The sequence below is a fragment of the Filicampus tigris genome, chromosome 12 (assembly GCF_054856515.1).
Source record: "Filicampus tigris isolate MCC_2025a chromosome 12, RoL_Ftig_1.0, whole genome shotgun sequence".
NCBI classification, from domain to species: domain Eukaryota; kingdom Metazoa; phylum Chordata; class Actinopteri; order Syngnathiformes; family Syngnathidae; genus Filicampus; species Filicampus tigris.
In genome coordinates, this window is record NC_141228.1 from 21,497,561 (window position 1) to 21,508,635 (window position 11,075).

General features: G+C 46.2%; 2 protein-coding genes across 2 annotated transcripts in view; both read right to left on the reverse strand.

The window, feature by feature from the left end:
* The window catches only part of tgfbr3 (transforming growth factor, beta receptor III), a 256,137-nt gene extending 253,758 nt beyond the window's left edge, over positions 1–2,379 (reverse strand). The window contains exons 1-3 of the mRNA XM_086047795.1: positions 2,275–2,379; positions 1,991–2,047; positions 1,764–1,828 (exon numbers count right to left, since the gene is read on the reverse strand). The gene's annotated coding sequence lies outside the window, so the exon portion shown is untranslated. The remainder of the gene's footprint in view (positions 1–1,763; positions 1,829–1,990; positions 2,048–2,274) is intronic.
* Positions 2,380–3,511: 1,132 nt separating this feature from the next.
* lrrc8db (leucine rich repeat containing 8 VRAC subunit Db) lies at positions 3,512–10,703 on the reverse strand. The gene is made up of 2 exons (XM_086047989.1): positions 10,528–10,703; positions 3,512–8,563 (listed from the first exon to the last, which is right to left on the reverse strand). Exon 2 carries the CDS (start codon positions 8,559–8,561, stop codon positions 6,054–6,056), a length of 2,508 nt encoding a protein of 835 aa, XP_085904115.1. The 5' UTR covers positions 8,562–8,563; positions 10,528–10,703; the 3' UTR covers positions 3,512–6,053.
* Between the last annotated feature and the right edge of the window lie 372 nt (positions 10,704–11,075).

Here is an 11,075-nt window from a genome sequence, read left to right on the forward strand (position 1 = left end):
CACATCAACCGCGATTTTCTCCTTCAAAGGCAGCCCTGATAGATGCGCACAGACGCCGCGGTCGGATCGATACATGCTCCCGAGGACGTAACGGCCTTCCCGGGATGAGCCGACCTCTTCCAAGGCCTTTAATTCCCGGCGTTTAATCGCCCGCTGCTTAAATATTAATTGGCCTCTTTTCGCTTTGTGAGTGTGTGTTTTTGTTTGCCATTTGTGCGTTTGTCCATTCTCAGTCGCATCAATATTGTAGGGCTTCAATTTTTCAGTGTCTTCAAGGAGTGAAATGCAAGTGTTTGTCCACACACGCAGGATAGAGAACTATATAGGACAAGGTATGTGATACAGCACTACATACGACAGAACTAAAATACGTACGATTTTAGTGATGCGGTGATCAATAACTGATTCAGTTTATTTTTATTACTTTGGTCATTTTTGTTGGTGTTTTTTTTTTTTTTTTTTTTACACAAAGTAAAATCAGTGAATAATTAGTGTTGAGAGGTTGAAATCAGAGGAATCTGAATAACTTGATGTTAATGGCTCAAAAATAATGACTCGATTATTAAAATAGTTGTCGATTAATTTTATAATTACTTCTCGATTAACTTTGACACCTCAACTACATAGATTGCAGTACTACTTAGGATATAGTACTACATGGGCTACAATACTACATGGGACACGGGGCTAATTAAGTAACAATGTTACATTGGACAAAGTACAACATGATCCCAGGCTTGAATCACATCACTATTGAAGGCTTAAATATGTGGGTCGAGGAGTAAAGCGGGAGTGTTTGTCCTCACACACACGCACACACACAATCCATCAAGCACTTTCCCTGTGTACGTGTGTGTCCCGGTGTGTACCCGCGAGACGTCGCTGATGGACACTCGGATTGCGGCCGGTGGAGGGCGCTCCTTCCCTGGAGCCCACCTGCCCCGGTCACCTCAGTGTTTTCCGCATGCCTCATCGCAGCTTTTTGACAATGACGAGCGCCCTAACGGTGGCAAAGTGCTCTCGGCCCTCGGAGAGCAAACACAAAAGCTGCTGGCGGATGTGTAAATGCATCGGCGCCACAAGGGAACGTGGATTTTTTTTATTTTATTTTTGTCCCACGTCAACCACTCAATGCTAATGCTAACAGCTACCAAGTTTAAAAAGTAAAAAGTTTGACAGTGGCCATGTTGTATTGTGTTCTTTAGTCATGTGTTTCCTTCAAAACTGCGGGAAACCCGACTAACTATTGGGTCGCTCTTTCGGCTATCTAGTATCACGTTTAAATACCTAGTGCGGAGTAGATGTATGCGCTGGTTCCTCAGTAGTAAATTGAAAAGAACATATTCACAATAATTGAAAAATATTTACAATGTCTGCTTATCGACGCTACGTTGCGGCGCAAAATAATGAACAAAATAATTGCTTCTTCCAGTGGAGCATGTAATTGTTCTCAGCGTTCAGACATCCAAGTCAAAGTTATTGATCAAAGTTTGCTATATGTCCAACTATTTCGTAAAACATAAAGCTAATGTATTTTGAACCATTACATGACTTTAGCAACAGCAATCATGAATTACAGTATACCTATAGTCTTTAAAATGAATGAATAAGTTCTAATTTAATGGGAATAGTTTATCATTTACCTTCACATTTTAGCCCAAATGCATTTGTATCACAGACCATCCCTTATCATTGCACGTGCTTGTGTTTGCAGTACATTAGCCACTTGGCTTGTAGCTACTTAGCACAGACAGTAAACTTACCGGGACTCCTACTAAAAGCCTTCACTCGCTCCCGGCTCGCACGACTCCAGTTCCCCTCTTTTTTTCTACACATCACAGTAATACAAAATGCTGTCAACACACAGTATGACAAATGTTATAGCCATATATTCTCATTTTCGGTCTGTGCTACGGCTTGCTAATGCTAGCGGTTAGCACCGATTAGCACAAGAGGCGCTAGGGGTGTTAGCACAATACATTAAACTCACCAAGGTGAAAAGAAAAGTGGTCAAAACTCCAGTGCACCGTCTCCAACTCAGCTTCCGCTGTGACACAAGTGTTCACGGACATTTACAATAGCTATTTTTATGGGTTTTATTTTTTAAATTAATTTCAGTTTCATGCAGTCGGTGGTTCTGGCGGGTGTGGTCTCATTGCTCATTTTGATTAAGTATAGCCAAAAAATAAATAAATAAATAAAGATTAAGTATAGCCTGATATTGGAACCACTTTTTTTTAAATCATCAAATAAACTACAATACACTAAACCTACTTCTTTACAGTAGGGGTGATCAAGTCCAGTCCTCAAGAGCCACTATCCAGCCTTTGCTCCATGTCTCCCCGCCTGCAGCACACCTGATTCAAATGATCACGATCGTTATCAGGCTTGTGTAAAGCTTGCTGATGAGCAAGCTTACAAGCCTACTTTGAGACTTGTTTGAAACTTGAAATTTGGAACACTAACTTTGTTGAAAACTCTAACCCTAATTTTAAAAGTAAACCAAGCCTTATCCCTTGTTTTGAATACCCAACTTGAAACTCAAACTCTTGTTTGAAACCTTAGCTTCAAACCCTTATTCGAAGCCTTGAACTTGATATCCAAACCCTGTCTTGAAACCCCAATTTAAAGACCTGACTCTGTCTTGAAAACCTAACTTGAAACCGTAACCCTTCTCTGAAACGCCAACCCTGGCTTCACACCCTAATTTGTAACCCGAGCCCTTGCTTGAAACCTTACTCTTGATTTGATGAACTTCTTGCCGCCTTATGTCAGCGACTGTCTCTAAGTTCTTCTCCTATTTCCCTTTAATTCTAACACGCGTGTTTGTATTCCAAAAGTGATGCTATGCTGCCCCCTCTCTTCCATCCGGGTACTAACACGCACGCTGATCCGTATAAAAGCACCAAGATCACACTTCCAGTGTCTTCGGGTCACTTTGTTCTCGCGTGAAACTCTTTTTCCCAGACACGTTTGCGTCCGCCCGGAGTGCCCGTAACCTTCTTAAAGGCGTCCATTTCAAGGCCTCCATCAAACACTTAATATAGATTTTACCTCCGGCGAGGAAGGGTGGGGGTAGTATGGGGGCTCGCTGGGTCCTCCTTGGCAATCCTACCTGAGAGAAGATGAAGAAGATAAAGAAGAAGCTAAAAGGATCCCAAGTGTCCCGGGGGATTCCGGGGCAAGGGAGTCCGGGCCGCGCTTCTCAAAACCCCGGACCGCATCGTCCCGCGTGCCGAGCTCAAGATGGAGGACGCCGGGAAGAAATACATTTCCAATTAATCATTTGAGTATTATTTTCTTATGTTGAAGTGCAGGTGTTCAGGTTCACATTGTGCATGTTATTAACTGCCTTACAATATGAAATGTTGGTCATTTTTCAAAATCGTAGTAACCACTATCTTCCACTAGAGGGGAGCCTTTACCAAGGAATACGTTGACTCGCACTTGAAGGTACTTTTTTCTTTTTTTTACCTCTTTTGCGTTCATTAAAACAATACAAAACGCAACGCATTTTTTTTCAGCTTTTTAAAAACAAGCTGAACTAATTTATTTAAATACCACACTCAGTACAAGATGTTTTTCAGGGTAAAACATCAAATAAAAAATAAAACAAAAAAAGTGGTCTGTGTTGTAAATGTCACATGGATTTGGAAATTTGGTCCCTTTCGCCACATAGAACGCAGTGGAATGTGTAAGCTTACGCAAACAAACCTTTTCACCTCCTCCCAAAACATACACACAAAAACATATATTTACTATACTGTTAGTCGCGTTCCTTCGCTTATGGTCCGTATGATTTACTGCTCTTGATGCACAGAAAAGGTTAGTTTAATCAATGTGTATGTGTGTGCGAGTGTATCGAAAGCACTGTAGACACACAGAAATACACAAGCCACAACAATAGGTACTCCAGTGCAAGCTAAGACATTCAGTGCAGACTTTTGCTTAACTTGATAGAAAAAAAAAAATGAAATAAGAGTATGTTTGTTGTTGCCCTTGAAGTCTGCAGTGTTTCTGACAACAATAGAATTGGACAAAATACAATATTAGAATTCACAATACATAAATGTTTTCTCCTTGCAGTAACAAGAATACAATTCAAATATTACCCCAAAAAAAGTAGTACATTATTATGAGGAAGAGGTCAATTTAACATGACTAAATAAAGTTAAAATATTAAAGAGGGGGTGCTGTCATTTTACCAGAATAGCTTCAAAGCAGTACTCCAAAAGCTAAGAACTTCACAAAATAAAGTGTGTGGGATTTTATATGGTATTAAAATCATAAAGTTGCATTGTTCTAAGGGGCGGGCGAGTCGTTTTACGAGAATTAGGAAAATGTTACAAAAACACTTTCAGTCAAAAAGTTACAAGAAATAAAAGGTGAGTTAAGTAAAGTCTTTTTTCTGAAGTGGTAATATTACAAGAATAGTCACAATATTCTTAAAAAGAGAAATTCAAAAATATTCATTTTCACTACAAAAAAGCTACAGGTATTTTTGAGAATAGCGTAGTAGTCTTTTTTTCACATTCAGAAAAAAACCTTTAAAATCTTTCAAATGGTACAATTTTGGGAGACTAAACTTTACAAGTAATAAAGTTGAAATATTACAGTTAGTAACATTAAGTGGAAATAAACAGAAAATTAGCCTATTTAAGTGTCCCTAATGTTGTGGCTGTGTTCCGTAGTGCAAGTGCGTGGCGCAAATGTCGTTATTTGTGCCACAAAGGGCTGCTCCACAACAAGAGCGTCAGCATGAACCAAACGGGATTCAACACCTGACAAAATTCCTACTTGGCTGAGATCTTTGCAAAAAAAACAAAAAACAAAAGACGGTTAAACACCGACTCGACAAATGTCAACATAAATGTCTGCCAATTTATTGCAAACGTGGCAGAACTTGCTCTCTACAGACTGTGGTGATCTTGCCGCCGCCCTTCTCCTCCTTTGTGACGCTAATGCAAATTGCTACATGCGTAAATACGAGGACAAACATAACATGGTGAGAGAGAGGGTTTTTCCCAGTGGTTTCCGACCTGTTTTTCCAGTGCTTTAACTTTTGCTTTGTGACTCCACTCAAACCCTTTTTGCACCGAGCCGGCGCTGGCATAATACAGCTGTTGAAAGTCGGTGCCACGACCTGTTGGTAACCGGCCGAGGGCATCACGCTTTAAGGCGGAAGTCAACGCAAACTTTTTTTTTTTCAAGAATATGTTCTATGCAAGCCCACGAGTTGCAACAGGGCATTCTGATAAATATTGCGTTTGTGGAATAAGTGTCAAGCCACTCGTTTTTAGCCATCTATGGGGGCGGCAATTTTGTCTTCTGTCGACGACCAATCACGGCTCAGATTCGGAAAACTGGTCAGCCGCGATGGGTCCTTGTGAGCAGTTGTGATGTCCTTTTCAGTCGACAGAAGACAAAATGGCCGTCCCCAGGGATGGCTAAAAACGAGGACATTTTTCTGCTTAACTTATATTCCACAAACGCAAAATGAATCAGAATGCCGTGTTTCAACTAGTGGGCCTGCTGGGAACATATGTTTGGGTTGACTTCCGCTTTAACTGATGGGTCCTAGTCGGTGCTAGTCAAGAACTAGCACCGATCCCCAGCTAGTCAAGAACTAGCACCGACAGAGTTCTACTTGGCTCGTGAGCTGCTGCGTTTAAAAAACAAAACAAAAAACCGATGGCCTGACGCACTAAGACACTTAAGCCTATGCTAAAATACTTTTCCTTTGAAACGTACTCGTACCCCTTTCACACCAAGCTGGTGCCGGCGATACCGTGAGCACGCGGATCGAGTGAAGATTGCGGCTTACGAAGCGTCAAGCTTCTTGACGTAAAATGGTGGTTACGTATTAGGGCTGAGGTCACGTGGTCACTAGCAGGGGGCAATTTGCAATATTAAAGCGGAGCCTGAAATACCTGACGGCACCACTGACTGAGGAATGCTCCCTTAGTCGCTAGAGTCCTCGCTAGAGAAATCCTACTTGGCCTTTAAGTGGTTTCCTAGAAAAAAAAAAAAAGAGAGAGGGGCGCCCTGACGTGCTACCGCCCGTCCGTCAGACACCTGCACCCGTTTGCGAAAGCGCCGGCAGATTCCTGGTTGATGCTCTCCTTGACCTCCAAGGGCAGTGAGTCAAAGAGGTGGTCCTCCACGAGCAGGCAGCCCCGGCGCAGCAGGGGGCACTGACCCAGCTGCGGCGGTAGGCGGTCCAGGCAGTTGTTCTTCAGCTCCAGGTGGCTCAGCTGCGCCAGCTGGCCGACCCTCTCCGGCAGGGCGCCGACGCAGTTGTGGCCGAGGCAGAGCGTCCGCAGTTTGGTGCACTTGAAGAGCTGCTTTGGAACGGCTTCCAACTTGTTGCCGGTGATGGCGAAGTACTGGAGGTTCTGCAGGAAGCCCACCTCCGGGGGTATGGCGGCGATGGAGTTGTGGCTGACGTCCAGGTGCCGCAGCTTGAGCAGGGTGCACAGGGAGCTCGGCAGGCACTCGAGCTTGTTGTGCGACAGGTAGAGCGATTCGAGGTTTTTGACTTGGCTGATGGAGAGCGGGATGGCGATGATCTTGTTGTGCCAGAGCTTGAGGCACGTCAGCCGCCTCAGGTGCTGGAAGCTGATGACCTCCTCGATGGTGCGGATGTGGTTGGATTTCAGGTCCAGCTCCTGGAGGTTGTTGAGGCTGAAGATGGCGTGCGGGATGCGCTCCAGCTCACAGTTGTGCAGCTCCAGCTCCGACAGGTTCATCATCTTCTTCAGGCTGTTGAGCACCAGGAGCTTGGTGCCGTCGTTGTGCACCACCAGCTTGAGCAGGTGCGGCGACAGATCCGCGATGTTGGTGGGGATCTTGGTGAGGTTGCTCTTCAGATGCAGGACCTTCAGGTGCCGCAGGTCCCTCAGAGACTCCAGCCCGATCATTTTGTTGTTCTCCGAGTTGAGGTTGCCCACCAGGTACAGCTCTTGCAGGCTCTTCAGCAGGTACAGCCAGCTGGGGATCTCGGCCACGTCGGTGAACTTGACGTGAAGGCATCGCAGGTGGTCCCGCAGGAAGATAAATGCCGTCTGCTCCACCTTGGCCGGACAGTGGTAGAAGTGGAGCTCCTGCAGGTTGAGCATCTGCGAGATCTTGGCCGTGATCCTGGCCTCGGGGATGAGCTCCAGCTTGAGGATCTCCAAGTCGGTCAGGTCGAAGACGGCGTCGGGCACGCCCGACAGCATGAAGAGGTGCAATTCCAGTTTCTCCTGGGCGTTGCGGGTCACGTGCTGCCGCAGCTTCCCGAAGGTCCACTCGTGGTTCAGGCTGATCTCCCGCAGTTTGTTCTCGCTGACCTCCGACAGGAAGACGCCAAAGCGCTTGGAGTAGAGCTGGTCGTACTGGTCCACCATGTGCAGCAGGAAGGCAAAGTCGTTCTTCACGTCGGGGATGTCGCTGAAGCTGCTCTCCTCGCGGACCTTCTCGAACGAGTACTCCTTGAGCGGACGGCGGAAGAGCCAGAAGAGCGTGTAGATGCAGATGACGCCGTAGACGCAAATGAGCGCGATGTAGCTCACCAGCAGCTTCTTCAGCATGAACGCCATGTTGTGCGTGCAGTGGAACTTCCGGTACCCGGTCAGGTGTTTGATTTCCGGCTCGCACAGGTGGTGGAAGTCGATGGAGGCCACGAAGGTCATGGTGTAGCACAGGATGACGATGAACTTGACGGTCTTGATGAGCGTCTGCAGGGCGTACAGGCGGTAGATCAGGTCGCTGTCCTCCACGTGGGCGCGGAACTTGCGGACCTTCTCGAAGAGCGCCTTGGCTTGCTCGCCGTCCTTCTTGTCTAGGATGGTCATGGAGGGCGCCTCGCTCACCAGCTTCTCCGCAGAGAAGGTGACGCCCGATTTGGTCAGCATGGGCGCCGACTGGTTGGGGCTGCCCTCCTCGCTGCTGGTGGAAAAGTGCTTGTGATGGGCCGAGGCCCCCGCCAGGCGCTGCTTGTTCTCTTCCGAGTCCTCGCACGCCGTCTCCGACAGCGCCTTGGTGGTCCAGGGAGACTCAAAACACTTGCCCAGGATGGAGACAAAGTGCTCGATCTTGGAGCTGGTGCGGGGATACTTGAACCAGAAGTTGCTGCTCACCATCAGGATGAGGGTGTGGATCAGCGCCAGGTAGGGAAAGTATTTGGAGTACCACGGGAGGGCCACGTGGTAGCACATCTGGTTGACGAAGACGTACTGCTGGAAGTCCAGCTTGGTTCGGATCCCGGTGGCGGGCGGCTGCTGCGCCGGCGGTTGCTCGGGCGACGCCGCCAGGGGCGCCGCTTGCTCCCCCGCGGCGCTCTCCTTACTCCACGACCTGTCGGACACCTCGGTCGGCAGGGGCAGCACCTCGTCGGGGGCCGAGTCCAAGTCGGGCAGGCAGACCACCTGGTCCCGCGTCAGTTGCATGGTCCCGGCGAAGATGGCCAGCATGAGCATGACGATGCCCAGGTAGTCCATAAAGACGTCCCACCATGGTTTCAGGATGCGGTAAGTCGGCTGGATGTCGTTCAGGGAGGCGACTTCGGTGAGGGTGAACATTCCTGCCGCAACAAACAAAGAAACAAACGAAAAATGACGGCGAGTTAGCGCTTTGCACATCCGCCTTGCAGTCAGGAGATCCGGGTTTGAATCCTCACGTGTCAGAATGCAGGCTACCACAGGACGATGACACTTTTGCGCTACCTGGCTGGTTGAAAAATTAAAAAAAAAAAAAATGGGCCAACTCGCAAAAATATCTGCCTCGAAACTACAACTCTCACATGGCCGTGCAATATCTTGCTTCTCTTGGTGCTGCGTACACCCATAGGTGGCACATTAACCAGGCAGTACAAGCTGTTACACGTTTAGAAAGGTTATCCAAACAAGACCACTGACACATTCCTTCAACTCCCGCGCGGACGTTCTATGGCTAACGAGCCTGTGCCTGTTGTCTGTAAATAAACCTATCCTACATAGACGTGCTTTTTCCATGAAGGCGCTATCATCAGGGCCTTACAAATGGGATTCTACAACAACTGTTCTCGTCTCCCTCACACAGCCTCTTTAGTGTCCTTACATTATTTCATAGCTTTTAATGTTTTGATGGTATGATGTCATTTTCTCCCATATTTGAAAATGTTAATGTACATTACAAATATTGTCCTGAAGCTTTTTTTTTTTTTTTAAGGAAAAAAAAAAAACGTGAGACAAATCAATATTGCAATATCTAGCAGATTATATCCCAAATAGTTTAGCTCTAAAGTGCACCATGGAAAATCACTAACTCTCCCACTGCTGCACAGTCCCAACTAAGAAAGACACGCTTCGGAACCGAGACATGGCACCGATTGATTTCACGTGAATCGGCGCTAGGTAGTGCTGACCCAAATTGCACAAGCAACATGCTGCATTCAGGGTGCTTTCTTACGTCGAGAATACGAGAAACACACCGTGCATATTAATAATTCTTCTTCAATTACAAAGTTTTTATTATTGTGAGAAGTCAAACTCGAAATCACGATTAAATTTCAATTTCGTACCAAGCCAAACCGGTTACCCTGGTATAAATCTTAATAATAAAGACTACTCACGATTAAAAAAAACTTTATTCACTGTAAAAAAAATAATAATTAAAAAAAATAGTAGGGAGCTCTTGTTTAAGTTTTCATTTAACTTTTATGACATGTTGATGACTCTGGGAGCTCCCTGGACTTTGTTAGGATTTTCAAACAAAGCTGTGTATTGTCTAAGATTTAAAAAAAAAAAAAAAAAATTCTAAATCAATTTGCAAATCTCAAAAGTTGAATATATTTTTTTAACTGAAAATGTTTATCGGCTTCAAATATCAGTTATCCTCCTTCTTGATTACTAATAATCGGTATCGGCTCTGAAAGAAAAAAAACAAGTATCCCACTCCCAATATTACTTCCCCTTTGCACTAATTGTTGCACAATTACTATGGCATCACAATTTGGCTATATGGGTTACGCGGGTCGTCCCAACATAATTTCGTAATTTTTAGGGATTTGGGTTTTTTTAGATTACATTTCGACTTGGTGTAATTTCTCCTCAATGCGGCTCTTTGTTTTTGTTTACACTTTATTGATTCTGCTAAAATATGAATATATTACTGACAGTCAAGCTATCTTTCTAGCAAGCGTGCTAGCTAGCTAGCTACAATAACGGTGTTGTTTATCGTTGAATCGAGTAGCTAATAAAATGTCCAGTGAGTGTATAATGGAACTCTAACAGTGCAAATGACTTATATGGTCATATTTTCTTGTGTGGAAACGTATTCATGGGACAATGAGGAAAGTTGCCTCATGTCCGAGTCGTCATTAAACGTCGCACGCCTGCTTCCGCATTTGTCGGGTTACAAAAAAAAAAAAAAAAAAACACCTCACGCACATTCACTCCGATATATTTCGAACAAATAAAACACACAAAAACAATCAACTATGTGCTTCAAACACCCCCGAACCGCCACCCGATGGGGTTCAATTCGACAGGAAAGAGTCCTACGAACCTTAGCGGAGGTCTGCTCGAGGCGCGGTGACGTCCTGCTACGCCAGAACCGAAGCTGGTCGCCAGTCAATAGCCTTGTTGAAGCCGTCCATTCTTCCTGGTCGTGGCGGGGGTGCCTGTAGCGGTGCTCGGGCCGCTTCTAAGCGGCTTAGGGCGGCTGATACTACCCCTCCCACCCCACGCCTACCCGCCGTCCCGCCTCGCCGCGGATGGTCTGGTCCGGTTTGTTCCGCCGCCGCCGCCGGTCACGGGTGGCGGTGGGCGGCTGACGAGGTGGACTCTCGGCTGGGTGGAAGTGAACGCGGTGGTGGTGTGCGTGCGTATGAGCGGATGTTCTGCTGCTGCTTTCCGAGTTTCCGTCTGTGGACGGCAGGTGGAAGCCGCGTGTCGCGTGACGCCCAAAGCCCGCCGCACACAAGGGAGTGTCAAGCAACGGCAGCTGGCCCCCAGATCGACAGATAGCAACTGAGGGGTTATCCAACAAGTGTAGTAAAGTGTGTAAAGTGTGAAACGGAAAATGAAGCGGCCAACTGCAAAAACAACAAACAT